The 14,588-nt window shown below is 37.2% G+C and overlaps 2 protein-coding genes and 2 long non-coding RNA genes across 6 annotated transcripts in view; 1 reads left to right on the top strand and 3 right to left on the bottom strand.

Moving 5' to 3' along the window:
• The window catches only part of LOC135199117 (uncharacterized), a gene marked incomplete at its 5' end in the record, with an annotated part of 413,213 nt that overhangs the window by 367,816 nt on the left and 30,809 nt on the right, over positions 1-14,588 (bottom strand). The gene's annotated exons all lie outside the window — the stretch shown is intronic.
• LOC135199565 (uncharacterized) overlaps positions 1-14,588 on the bottom strand; it is a 47,705-nt gene that overhangs the window by 7,302 nt on the left and 25,815 nt on the right. The gene's annotated exons all lie outside the window — the stretch shown is intronic.
• On the top strand, positions 3,563-8,601 carry LOC135199552 (uncharacterized). Its single transcript, XM_064227709.1, has 4 exons — positions 3,563-4,294; positions 4,501-4,629; positions 7,809-7,988; positions 8,366-8,601. The coding sequence occupies exons 1-4, from the start codon at positions 3,713-3,715 to the stop codon at positions 8,456-8,458; spliced, it is 984 nt and encodes a 327-aa protein (XP_064083779.1). The 5' UTR covers positions 3,563-3,712; the 3' UTR covers positions 8,459-8,601.
• Positions 12,903-14,588, bottom strand: part of LOC135199564 (uncharacterized) — a 12,139-nt gene continuing 10,453 nt past the window's right edge. Inside the window, exon 5 of one of the 2 annotated variants that reach the window (XR_010311097.1) lies at positions 12,903-13,753. This is a non-coding gene — a long non-coding RNA (uncharacterized LOC135199564). Of the gene's footprint in view, positions 13,754-13,782; positions 14,082-14,588 lie in introns of those variants that run through there. The other variant, XR_010311098.1, reaches the window with a different exon arrangement.

Genomic DNA, 14,588 nt, shown 5'->3' with positions numbered 1-14,588 from the left:
GTAATGTATGGAGGAAAATGTAACTATATATATATATATATATATATAAAATATATATATACATATATATATATATATATTATATATATATATATATATATATATATATATATATATGTATGTGTGTGTGTGTGTGTATATATATATATATATATATATATATATATATATATATATATATAAATCACTGGTAAAAATCTTCTTTTGCAACAGAATTCCATCTAATAAAAGGAGCTCATAAAAATTCCTAAATATAGAGAGAAAATACTATATTTCGGAAACTACTACTCCTCTCTTCAGGTAGATGAATGAGAAAAGTTACAGAAAAGGTGGTATTTATACCAAGACATCAATCCACAGTTAACCCAGTTTTGATCACTCCCACTGATAATCCTTCTTTAATCCTCTTAATCGTTGGTTGAATGAAAACTTTATATGTGACAAATTCCAGTTTATGCTGTGGTTATGTTCATTTTTATGGTTGAAAATAGCTGAGTTCTGTTGTCCATACCTAACTGACCATTTAAGTTGTATTAATCTCTGGGGATGTGATTTTCCTGTAAAACCGATGTAAGATTGGTCTCAGTCCAGTCATGGGATTTGGTAAACCCCAGTGTCCTTGGGAAATGTCTTTTGTTGACGTTAATCAGGGATTTGGCTAAGGTGTTTGGGTAAATGCAAAAGGGTTAGATTTTCCGAGAGTCTGGGTCACCGTCTTAATCCTGTCCAGGTGTGGAATTTTATTTTCATTGTTGGGTATCTCTCTGGTCTTGTCTTGAGGGGGTCGGTAGAAAATTACGTTTGCTTTGTGAATTGCTTTTTCAGTTATATGGTCAGGATACCTTACAGATGAAAGATGCTTGCGAATTAGTTCAAATTCTTTTTCCAGGAAATCTGGGGAACAAATTCGTAAGGCTCTTAAGAACAGGTTTCTGGCTACGCCTATCTCGATAGGAATGTCATGATAGCTAAAGTAGTGAATGTATGAAAGTGAGAACGTTGGTTTTCTATATATGGTAAATTTGTATTTTGTCGTGTCTCTAATTATTAAAACATTAAGAAAAGGAATTTTTTTGTCTTTTTCCCATTCAACTTTAAATTTGATGCTGGGCACTAATGCACTTAATTTTAAAAGGAATTTGTTAAAATTGCTGCATCTATTATCCCAAAATGTTAGAATATCATCTACATATCTCATCCGAAGGATGTTTTTGGGTTTTATTGAATATATTACTGTAGTTTCAAAGTATTCCATGTATAGATTGGCTAAAACAGGACTTAAAGGACAACCCATACTACACCCGAATTTTTGCTTATAGAATGAGTCCCCGAATGAAAATACGTTATTAGATACACATAATTCAACTAACTTTGTTATTTTGTCAAGTGCCAATGGGAAATGATCTGAATAGGGGGCTAATTTTTCCCTCAAAAACTGAAGAACGTCCTGCACTGATACTTTTGTGAATAGGGAATCTACGTCAAGGCTTAAAAGTTTTATGTTGTGAAGGGTATATGTGCTTCTCTGAATTTGTGACAAAAATCTTCTGAATGTTTAATGTGACTGGGAGAAAAATTCTAACATTTTGGGATAATAGATGCAGCAATTTCAATTAATTCCTTTCAGAATTAAAAGTATTAGTGCCCAGCATCAAATTTAAAGTTGAATGGGAAACAGACAACAAAATTCCTTTGCTTGATGTTTTGATAATTAGAGACACGACAGAATACAAATTTACCACATTATAGACAACTAGCGTTCTCACTTTCATACATTCTCTACTTTAGCTATCACGACATTCCTATCAAGAGAGGTGTAGCCAGCAACCTGTTCTTAAGAGCCTTACGAATTTGTTCCCCAGATTTCCTGGAAAAAGAATTTGAACTAATTCGTAAGCAACTTTCGTCTTTAAGGTATCCTGACCATATAACTGAAAAAGCAATTCACAAAGCAAACGTAATTTTCTACCAACCCACTCAAGACAAGACCAGAGAGACACCCAACAATAAAATAAAGATTCCACACCTGGACAGGATTAAGACGGTAACCCAGACTCTCAGAAAATCTAATCCTTTTGCATTTACCCAAACACCTTAGCCAAATCCCTGATTAACGTCCAACAAAAGACATCCCCCAAGGAAACAGGGTTTACGAAATCTCTTGCCTGGACTGTGACCAATCTTACATTGGTTTTACATAGAAATCACTTCCCCAGAGATTAAATCAACATAAATGGTCAGGTACAGACAACAGAACTCAGCCATTTTCAACCATATAAATGAACATAACCACAGAATAAACTGGAATTTGTCATGTATAATTTATAGCAGCAACTGTCGGTACGAGAGCCAAATGATAGAATCGACCTTGTTTAAACAGAGACAGGTAATGAACATCTTAAAGGGCGCTTGGGATTCAGATGTCAATGATAAAGTTTTCATTCAAGCAACACTTATGTGGATTAAAGAAGGTTAAAGTGTCTTAACTGTGGATGGATGTCTGTAACCTTTTCTGTAACTTTTCTCTTTCATTTATCTGAAGAGAGAAACAACAGTGTCTGAAATATAGTATTTTCTCTCTATATTTTGGTGTTTTTATGGGCTCCTTTTATTATATATATATATATATATACTCAGTCGGTCAGTATAGTGGAACGGATTATGAGAACAATGTTTGCCCATCAGACAGTGCCCGCTACTGTGGAGAGGGCTTTAAAGGGATGTGGAAGGTGTGGTCACCTTCCTTAGAACTGACATGCGAATATCGCATATGGTTATGTAATATATATGTATTATTACTATATATATATATATATATATGTGTGTGTGTGTATGTATATGTATATGTATATATGCATATATATTACATAACTATATATGAACATTTTCCTGAATATATTACATATGCCCTTTCTGTTACTAGTGTGTCACAAATATGCACCTTCTAATACTTTGCTATGATCCAAATTCTGTTTTAGGCTAGTATGTATGTTTAGTATGAGTGCCATTGTGCATGTCTTCAGGAGTTTCTTCAGTTACTGGTACCACGCCCCATTATTAAAAAATATATTCGAGCCCACGTGAATTCAAGTATTTTCCTCACTTTCTTATTACATTAATATTATATTATTGCAAGAGAAAACCTGCAAGATTCGCATGTCAGTTCTAAGGAAGGTGACTGCACCTTCCACATTCCTATAAAGCCCTGTCCACAGTAGCGGGCACTGCCCGACGGGCAAACACTGTTCCCATAGCTCGTTCCAATATACTGACCAACCGAGTAGAAGCCAGAACGATGTGACTGTCTGGTAATACTGCTCCATAAGCGATAGAAAATATAAGCAGTGGGAAGTGCCCGACGGGCATGCCCGCTGGTGTGGACAGGCCATAAGGAGCTGTTTGTCTTTATTATTGTGGTTGGGATGATTTCAATGATATCTTCTGTTCACGTTGCAGGCTCTGCTTAGAAAATGATTTAACCAACGTACAGACCTGCAGATAGATCTAGGACTAATTATTGTTGGCGTTGCTGCCATTTACCCGTGACAGTAGTATTCCTTCTGTGAGTCAATAGCGACGTTTCTCTCATTTGCAGGACACCTTTCGCAATCCGAGAGAATGTCCTGTTTGCAAACAGGAATTCAATGGGGAAGATCGTCGACCACGAAATCTCCAGTGCTCACATCATCTCTGCACCTCTTGCATTGACACAATGCTCCGCAGTGGTGCCTCGTTTTGTCCCATTTGCCGCGAATATGTCAGCGGCATCTCAGCTAAGCATTTCAAAATTAACTATGGCGTGGAGGATTTCATGAGGTTCCAGGATTCGGCAGACAGAGGCAAGGGATCCCATCCCATGTCAAAGAGGATGGCACGAATGATGAAGGAATACATAGATGCCACAGAGCAACTGGTGAAGGACTGTGAGGTCAGGGAAGGTCAGCTGAAAGACAGACTGAACAAGATAACTCCGTTGGAGGAAGACTTGAACGCTGCCATCGAGACTGTGGAGTGCGAATTAAGGGCCAAACTCCAGGTGCTCGTCCACCTAAACACAATGGCCATCCAAGAGCTGGGGAGGGAGAGTAATAGAATTCGCAGCCAAATTTTGGAATCGGAAAATAAACGGAAGGAATTACAGGTTGTGTCTGAAGAACTTGAACAAGCAAAAACTTCAGGAGACGCTGCAAATTCTCTTGGGATGGCCGACGTGTGTCATCATGAGATCGAGGAATGGATGGTCAATCATGATTTGCCTCCAGAAAATAAGGATGCATTGAAAAATGCAGAAAAGGTAATCACCCTATTCAATTTCAATGTCTGTCTGTCTGAACATCAGACTAAAGTTATGTACCATTCAAGGTTAAACTTTCAATAAATTAACAATAACCTGATGCAGCGAACGGAAAATGGTAAGTGACCGTGCCTGTGTGAAAATCAAAATAATATTGTTCTTTTATTTGCACTTCTGAAAATAAAATTGTCTTTTTCATAATTTAGGTCTGCAAATCGACGAAAGACAAAGTTAACCTGATTCTCGAAATCATAAACTCTGAAGAAATAAATGGCAACTTAGTCTTCCGGAGTTCTACATTCTGCAGAAAGATAAACTTGCCTGAAGTGATCACGGTAAGTAAGAGGCTGACTATCACTATACTCGGTTTTTTTCCATTTATCCACCCACCTGTGGTGCTCGTACATGGTAACACTGCGTCCCAAGCTTTAAATAGTTACGCTATGTGTAAGTTTTAGGTAAATAAAAGGATATCTGGGTGTACATTTGCAAATGCAAAGTGTTTTAATAATTTACTGTATGCAAATTGCACCGTTAATATTCGAAATAGGATATTGTTATTATTGTTGAATGTAACCTGCCTTTAAGGTGTGGTGAATGGAACAGCCAGACGCAGTGGCGGGAAAAGTGCTTATCTCGTTGTTCACTATTGCAAGATGTTAACTTTATTGGACCACACCTACTCTGCTACTAAGCTACGTGTTACTTCATTACAAGTAATTATATCAGTATATACTTTTAATTCTTATAAAGTGCGTTTTAGTACTTTTCCTGCCACTGCGTCTGGCTGTTCCATTCGCCACCCCGAAAAGGCAGCTTACATTCAACATTAATAACCATATCCTACTTCGAATATTAACGGTGCAATTCGCATAAAGTAAATTATTAAAACACTTTTCAGTTGCAAATGTACACCCAGATATCCTTTTATTTACCTAAAACTTACACATAGAGTAATTATTTAAAGCCCGGGACGCAGTGTTACTAAACGCAGACACCACAGGTGGGTGGACAGATGGAAAAAAAAACAAGTATAGTTACCATCTTTAAAACCATTCTTCTGATTCATTGTCCCCTAAAACCTGGGAAAGCACAACATTTAACTATTCTGTTATCGGGTACTGAAATAAAGTTTCCAAATAAATTGGTGCATCCAGTTAGGTATTTTTTTTTTTTTTTTTTTTTTTTTTTTTTTTTTTTGGTGGAAAATTGCCATATGGCCCAGAAACTGACTTGCCTGGGGTAATTTGACTAGTCTTTAGCCTAGTGGGGATATAAATGAGAGACTCACAGTCGGAGGATTTGGTCTAGAAAGTCGAACATCAATTATGTTGAAGATTTCGAAAAAAACAAAACGTTCATGAATTTAATTCATGAAATAAGTACTAATCTTTTTGTCTGGCTTTATTGTTAACTATGGTAACTGTATAACAGATGTGTCAGCGCAAAACATTAAAATAACTGTTAGCCAGCGAAAGTTCCAATTTGCCTATGAAATTGCCGTTTATATTCTTAGAATATCAGTATGATATATTGTCAGTCATCATTTATCTAAGCCGTTTCACACCATTGCACAGGAACACAAAGAATTTCCTTTTTTTCGATGAGTGAAAGATATATCGTCAAAGAAATATGGCGTCAATGTGCATTACATTTACTCTCTCTCTCTCTCTCTCTCTCTCTCTCTCTCTCTCTCTCTCTCTAATATTCAACGGTCTTATATTCACCCTCCAGTGACTAAGAATCTATATCCAACGGCAGAGATTATTACACCCCATCCAAGACAGCCTTCGTTACCTAAGCCAGTCGCAATAAACGTAAAAAAAGATAAAATAAAACAAAACAGAAAGCAAAAGACTCATCCTTACCAGAGGTTTTGAACAAAATTCTCAACACTGCCTAAGCTGCATCTCTGTGCGCTCTTAACGTGAAGTCCCCGTAAAAATATTTGCCAAAAATACACTAATCAAGACAGGCTAATGAATTTATCAGGCATTATTAGCACTATGATAACGCATATTCTCTGTGAGTTTTATCATCCTACAGGGAAAATAAATGATTTTATGAAAATAAATGTGAAATTCAGGGCCCCTTCTACTAAGGTTATTGGTGATCGGTGAGAAAACTACAGTCTTGAATAGAAATTCGGTCTTACAGAATGTTGGTATATCCACCTGGAACATGCACATAAATCATTATCAAAAATAGAACAGTAAATAAGCATGTACTAACAAAAAAAAAAAAAGAGAGCAACAACTGAAGCGAAAGCACAGCCGATAAATATGGAAATCACAAATATTATAGTATATCTCTCTAAATTGGTCGATGTCGTTTTCTACGTTTCCTACGAGTAGTTTCATCTCAGAAAACCATTTTAGGGGTATCTAAACTAATTTTTCAAGTTTCTTGTCCTCAGAAAAAATCGCTTTTTTGCTTTTTCTCTGGTTTGGTTTTTCGGAAGAAGTGGGGGGGGGGGGATTTCTTTGATTGTCCTAAATAATATAATTTTTTTAGATGTTTTAGGCTATCAAGAGACTAACTCTCAGAAGGTTTTGTCCCTAAATCGAGGTTTGAATTTTTTCTGAATATTTCTTCCTAGCTATTGTTTCAATTTTTCGCGGGGCTTCGCTGAACTTACCTGAAGTGTTTGCTCTTTTTTTTTGTTATTATGTGCTTATTTATGTTATTTTTGATAATACTTTTATGTGCATGTTCCAGGTAGATATACCAACATTCTGTAAGACCGAATTTCTATCAAGACTGTAGTTTCTCACCGATCACCAAATAACCTTTAGTAGAAGGGGCCCTGAATTTCACATTTTTTTTCATAAAAAAATTTTTTGTTCCCTGTAGGATGATAAAACTCACAGAGAATATGCGTTATTATAGTGCTAATAATGCCTGAAAATTTCATTAGCCTGTCTTGATTTGTGTATTTTTGGCAAATATTTTTACGATCGGCACCCCTACAAGACTACCCTTAAGATGGTGTTTAGTACAGTTATATAGGATCTCTCAGTATTCGAAGGTTTTCTAAAATAAAACGAGTAAAAACTTCGCTTCTGCACAAGAAACTTTTCTGTACAGCGTATGAAACACTCGATGTGCTGCAGTATGATACCCTCAGCTACGATTAGGCAGCAGTCGGAATTGGACTCGGCGGTGCCAGACGCATGTGCCATGGTTAACCTTAAATAAAATAAAACCACTGAGGCTAGAGAGCTGGAATTTGGTATGTTTGATGATTGGAGGGTGGTGATCAACATACCAATTTGCAGTTATCTAGCCTCGGTAGTTTTTAAGATCTCAGGGCGGACAGACAAAGTCATGTTAATAATTTCCTTTTACAGAAAACTAAAATCATTACATTTGAAGTTGTCACTGTGTACGTGCATTCAGCTCCTGACCTTAACGTACATTACGATTGTGGGGTACGGGTACCCAAGGGCATAAAAGGAAGAGTTCAAGTAGCTCGCAGATAAGCTCATTTTTAACTTTTTGTTGTCTAAAATAGGGTGACATCGTGCTGCAGATGGGAGAGGATATAAGACTCTTAGCAGAACAAGAGCTGCTCTTTGCTGTTCAGCGTGGACGAGGTCAGGTTTCCTGCGCCAAGATTTCTTATCGGGGGAATCACCTCTACTTGCATTGCCTCTTAAACAAACTTCCTCCTCAGAATGCCCGCACCATCGGGGTATGTGCCTTTCACTTGTCTTGACTCGGGTTTTATAGTTGTAATGTACATATCATGACAAATATAAAGTTTTCTTGCTACCTACAATTCTTATAATTATGGTTAGTTATTTCTTTGTAATTTCTGTAGATAGTAAAACACAACTATTTGATTTTGAGCTTAAACATAGAACAAAGTATACAACATGAAGTTCCTTTTGGAAGAACTGAGGAACCGTTCATACCATAATATCATATTTTAGGTTCCCTTTAATTATGTATATAAAAAAATCTTTGGAAAACTCTTCTTGGTAATCTTTTTCATTAAGAGAGATTTATCCTAGAGCGAATGATTCTGTAGAAATAGGTATGAACCATTGCACTCATTTCTCATTGCAGTATAAAGAGCTGATGTCCCTGAAAGAAAAATCGATGCTGTCTTTTCTCGAGATCGGATCCAAGGAAAAGGTCTTGGGAAGAGTTTCACATTAGGCTTCTACCAGACAATCCCAGAGCAAAGAACTTCGCTCTGTTGTGCTCAGGGATGAAGGAAGTTTCCTACATTAATTCCAAACTGCTCGAGACCTGGGGCAAGGGTCAAAACAGGGAGCACATCAGGGGAGGAGATTACGCGAGGAACACAGGAGAAGGAGGGGCACCTCTGGTCCCTGTCCCTATGGAAAACGAGAAGAAGAGCGACCCCTGGAGAGCTGGGAGCGTCTGGGGGAAGCGGGCAGAAACCTCGGCTTCGCAGTTCTACATCAGCACCCAGAGACGATCCAGGGCGATGATCAAGGGAAGGGGCCTCTTCGGGAGGGTGGAGGACGGCCTCCAAGTTGTGAAGGAGGCAATCCAGTCTTTCGATGACATAAGGCAACTCAAGATAACCGACTGCGGTTTCGTCTTTCATCCGTCTAGTCATTCTGAGCTGATATGTTTCGTTGCCTTTCCAGGATATTTTTGTTTGAGCAAAACTGGTATCGTGAGGACATACTTTCAGGGAACAATGGTACTGTTCTTAGAGGGAAAATGGTTAGTCTCTGACATGCCATAATTTAAAGAAAACTCGAATGTGTCTTTGGTAAAACAAAAACAAAAACAAAAATGCTTGGATGGAAATTACCTACAAAGTTCATTATAAGACATTGAAAGTTGGATGATAATGTCATCTGCCCTAAATATACCTTGGATATATCTGGGAACTGATGACGTCACTTCACAATACTTAAAGCAGTGAGTTATTTAAACGACGAAACTAAAATTGTCTAACCCAACGGTTTCCAACCTTTTTTTTTTCTTTTTTTTTTTTGGCCATGCCCCCCAAATCACCTCTAAAATCCTGATGGCCCCCTGTTATGATATACAATTCTTATATGTTCGCGTGGAGGAATCCTGAAAGGCCATTAACTTTGTTTAAACAGTCTCTAGTTCGGCCGCCCACCCCCTTTGAAAATCAAATGACCCCCTGGTGGGGAGTGAGTACACCTCACGTACGGAACCACTGCTAACCCATAGGAAGATGATTTCTCGCTACCCAGGAGAGGAAGAATGCAGATGCAAAAGGGTGAGGGGGTGTTGTGGGGGGAAAGGGGGAGGAGACCAGGGCATAAAGGCTCCCTATGCATATATATACAAATTAACTGTGCTAGTGAATTATGCTCTCTTTAGCTCGAGCGTCTATACTGTAAGATTGGTTTACTTTCGCGTTGACTTTTATGTATGCATCTAACCTTCTTTGGTTGGTATATTAGGCTCGCTTTCTTATTAAATTGATATTGTCCAAGTGTGCAAATCACTGTCTCTGTGTGTGCATATAGGCAGGTAAAGGTTTCATGCCGCCATTGTGGTTCAGGTAGCTCTGAAAATGAGACAATTAGTTAATGCAAACAGTTGCACACTGTTGGGTCAGAGGTAACAGAGATAGTTAAAAAAACCGATGTGCGAATATCGATATTTAGTCTGTTTCAGAAGGATTTTCCCTAAAGTCTAAAACGCTGAAATAAGTTGTAAGAATATCAGGTTTTGAGAATAATATTGTATGTAATGTACAAATCGTATGAGTCAGATTTGACGTACTTCTCATAAGCATGAGTCCTTTTTAACATAAGTTCAGCCTGATTTAGAAACGACAGCACCAGTGTGATCAAAATTAGTGACTACTTTCTGTATCTAATCTAGGATTGTCAGGATATTATAAAAATCATCTGAAGTTTCCTTATCGCTTTGATATTTAAAAAAAACTGTCGTAGATAAGCGATTGCAGGAAAAGATGATAAGATCCGGAACAGTGTTGCCACTGAATGTTTTGGTCCAACTGGATGTCTGAGTTCAAACCACTCATCATTTAGAATTTGCATTCTAGTATTTGTCTTTAGTCTAATAAAAATCTGCTTTTTTGACATATTTCGTGTATCACATAATTTTGTACCATATCAATCAAATTATAGAACACCTGTTTTTGACACGTATATAAAACATATCACAACTGGCCGCTCAATGTAAATGTTTTGGGTGAAGGAGTACACGGTCAAAGTTTATTTATTACTTTCTTTATTTCCCTCGCAAATATAACATGGATATAATCGTTGCAACTGACAACCAGCATAAAAATATTTTTCTCGCTATTGTTCGAGGTCTTTAACTAGACTGCCATTTAGTATTTTCTTCATATTTGGTCGAGCAGTTTCTGTACTTCCATCAAGAAACTCTCTGCTTGAATCTTAGAAAGCACGAGCAACTGTGACGGATAAACAAACTCAGGGTTTTTTTTTTTTTAAATCTTCAATTTTCATATTTCATCCTTTTGATTTCATGGCTAGCCATATAATGCAATATTATTAAGTAAAGAATTGATTGATGCATTTGACCACCATTTATTCAGATAAAGGAAGAAAAAATATAAAGGATTTCAAATTAGCTTGATGAGGACAAATCTTTACTGCTGGTTAGGCACAGTTTATTGCAGTGATTTTTATTGTAATTCCTTTTAACATAATTTTATACAAATAAGATCCGAATGGGTCTTTTATTTTTGTCCTCACCGAGTAGCAGTAGGGGAGACATGACACAGCCACCCACCCCCTGCAAATCATTTTCCCCACCCTGGGTGAGGGCCAGGTAGGTAGTGAAACGGGTGGGTAGGGGAGATATCCACCCTCCTCCTGCAAACCTGTTTGTCCGCCTCGGGTGGGGCGGGGTAGGTAGGGGATCGGGTGGGTAGGGTAGACATCAGAGGCCGGTTCCAGCTCGCGTAGTGGCTCGTGCCTTTTATAATGTTGCCAGATTATGGTGCAAATTGCATCAAAATATACTTCCAGAATTATAAAGGGAAAGGGAATTAGAAGGGAATTCCCAAAGGAAGGAACCGAATGAGAATATTCTTTCATAATGTTCTCATTTTAAAAGTACATAAACACTTGGTTATTGACAAAGCATTTTCAATGGCAGATACATGTTACTATCGATGTCATTTTTTAGTGATTGATAAATATCATATTTTTTTTATACAATGCCTGTAAATTTCTTTTCTAAATTATGTAGTGAATCAAATACGCAAAGTAATCTGAGGACATTTCGTGTCTGCTTGATGGCATCATTTTGATTTTTCTGGACAGCAGTCATTAAAAGGACTAGAGAGGAATTATGCTGGTTTCTTATTATCACCTTTCCCCTCATTATTCAAAGAAAGTGTCGTGAATGCTTTGAAAAATTAGAGTTCCCTTTCATCGAGTTTCATATACTACAGGGAAACTCTTGGATTCCTGTATCCTCTTCGAAAGCTCTCCTATTATGCAAACAGAACACACACACACACACACACACACACACACACACGCCTATAGGCAACTGTATCAGTATTCCTGCAAGTATGTACTGTATGATATTCTCGACCTAAATCTCAAAATACGTACAAAATCTTACATCTTTTCATTTATCTGTAACGAGTCATATCCTGGAGACATGCTCCATGTTCACCTCGTCTCCAGACTGCCGAAAAATCAACTGCTTTACTAACACACACTTGCTTAGCATACTTCTGAAGGAACAGTTGACATATCGAAGATTCCTTCACTGTTGTCAGAAGGACTTAAAAAATTAGATATCCGATGTCTCTTATCGTTCCCAAGCTTATCTGTTTACTCTGTCAGGGATAGGAAGTATTTTGTGGCTCCTATTATGCAACGATTTCTGAGGGAACGTATTCAGTTTTCATAACAAAGTTTGTTCAGACGCTGTCTGTATTCAGAGCGAAGAAAACGGTCTTCCCTCCGCGTCCTGCCAAAGACAAAACCGCTTTCACTCGTATTAGAGAAAGCCGGCAAGGAATGTGAAGAAAAGAGTGTCGGTTCGACTTCTTAGGTCCACATTTCCTATTAGATGATATGAAAAACCAGGCTTTGTCAAATATTTACCTATTAATACTATATAATACATATATATATATATATATATATATATATATATATATATATATATATATATATATGTATGGATATTTAGGTGGCGGTCAAAGGCCAGTGATAAAGCACTGGGCTCATAAGGTCGATGACCACCATTCTATATATATATATATATATATATATATATATATATATATATATATATATATATATATATATATATATATATATATATATATATATATATATATATATAGTATATATATATATATATATATATATATATGTGTGTGTGTGGTGTGTGTGTGTGTGTGTGTGTGTGTGTGAGAGAGAGAGAGAGAGAGAGAGAGAGAGAGAAGAGAGAGAAAGAAACAGCGACAGAGGGCGAATTAGAAGAGCAGGTAATTCAAGTCCTTCAATATTACAATACTATTTATTGTATTTCTTTCACATCCGTCACAAACAGCAAAGGGAGAAATTTCCCTAAAAATTAAATCTCAAGGGCATTTTCAAGGACGAAATAATAATCATATGCGGTAATCTCAAAAGCATTTATTTGACGAATAACTGCTGTATCGAACAATTTTTCGGAAACGTTGACAAGAATCGCCAATAATGCAAGATGTTTATTGTTCGAAAATGTCTAGATGCTGTTGCGTGTAAAGGTAAAACACTAGAACGTTTGGCGAAGGTCCAGCAGAAGAAAATTTAGCTAAAGGTAAACGAGAGTTGAGCTGAAGGCAAGGTTCAAACAAAAGGAACCTTTAGCTGCATGCAAGGGTAAAAGGAACCTTTATCTGAAGGCAAGGTTCAGACAGAAGGAACCTTTAGCTGCTTGGAAGGGTAAAAGGAACCTTTAGCTGAAGGCAAGGCTGAGACAAAAGGAACCTTTAGTTACATGCAAGGGTAAAAGGAACCTTTAGCTGAAGGTAAAAGTGTCAAAAAAACAAAACAAATCCCTGGCTGAAAGGAAGTGTGACTAAAGAAAGTAGCGGGAAGTCAATAGAAAGATTCAGTGGAAGATAAAGGTGGGACAATAGAAAGTTTCAGCCGAGGGTAAGACAACACAAACCTTTGTGAATGTTAAAGGTAAGATAAACAGGAGCCATTGGCTGAACTAAGGGTAAGGGGAGACGAATGTTGAATTTAAAGCTGAGACAAAAGATTAATTTAGCTGAAGGTAAGGAAGGGTAAGGTAAAAAATATTTCAGTTGACTGTGAGGAAAGACAAAAGACAGCTTTAGTAGGTCATTCTACATCACGAAAGTCATGTTGCAATCTCGAAGACTGTGAATCGACTTGAAACATCTCATGTCAGGTATAACATGGACGGGATGATCCTTCAGACCTCCTACCTGGAGTTGTCGTAGGTGTTGACGCCGGGACGCTGCAAGAAATGAAAATGCACAATAACTCTCACATTTTTCAAAGAATGAACCTGAAAATGGATGAAATTTCAAGAGAGCAGATGAATGGAACTGCTGTCGGAAACAAAGCTTAACATTTTTCTTTCTTCCTTCAGATTTGAATGGGAATCTCACCCAACTACGATTTCTTTCCTTCGGAGAATGCAATTCAATGTACTCGTAACGAACCGGCTAAGGACTTTCATTGGTGACACAGAAAGGCAGATTTTGTGATTTGCATATCACTCCTCTGTCATGAATTTGATTGATTGGGTTGTAGCAGAATTGACATTTTCCTCTTATGGCCACCTGGAAAAGAGAATGAATCAGTCACCAATGAATCGCTGTTTTTATTCACCGCAGCTGACCGATGAATCATTTAAAGTTGAACAAAGCACCACCAAAAACTGCTCTCACCACTTGTTGCCTCTTAATCAATGACTTTATTGGTACCTTAATTATTTTTCTTCTCTATTACATATTAACTTATTTCAGTTTAGGTGTCTGGCAATGAAATGACATTTATGACAATGGTTTGACATTTTTTGGGGTTTTTCGCGATGCGGGTTCGTTATAATGAAGTAAATATAGTGCAATTTGCGTCACCAATTCAATATTACCCACAATGGGAACGGAAAAGTGATATCATGAAACCGAGTGAATTACATTCTTCCCTCGAACTTGGCTTTGATGCCTCCATCGAGTTCGACAGAGAGCTTAGGTATGTATGTGTGTGTGTTATGTATATATATATATATATATATATATATAATATATATATATATGTATATATATATAATATATATATATATATAT

Source organism: Macrobrachium nipponense, chromosome 25 (assembly GCF_015104395.2).
Source record: "Macrobrachium nipponense isolate FS-2020 chromosome 25, ASM1510439v2, whole genome shotgun sequence".
Classification (NCBI taxonomy): Eukaryota; Metazoa; Arthropoda; class Malacostraca; order Decapoda; family Palaemonidae; genus Macrobrachium; species Macrobrachium nipponense.
Note: the sequence above shows the minus strand (reverse complement) of the source record. Positions and strands in the feature narration are given on the sequence as shown.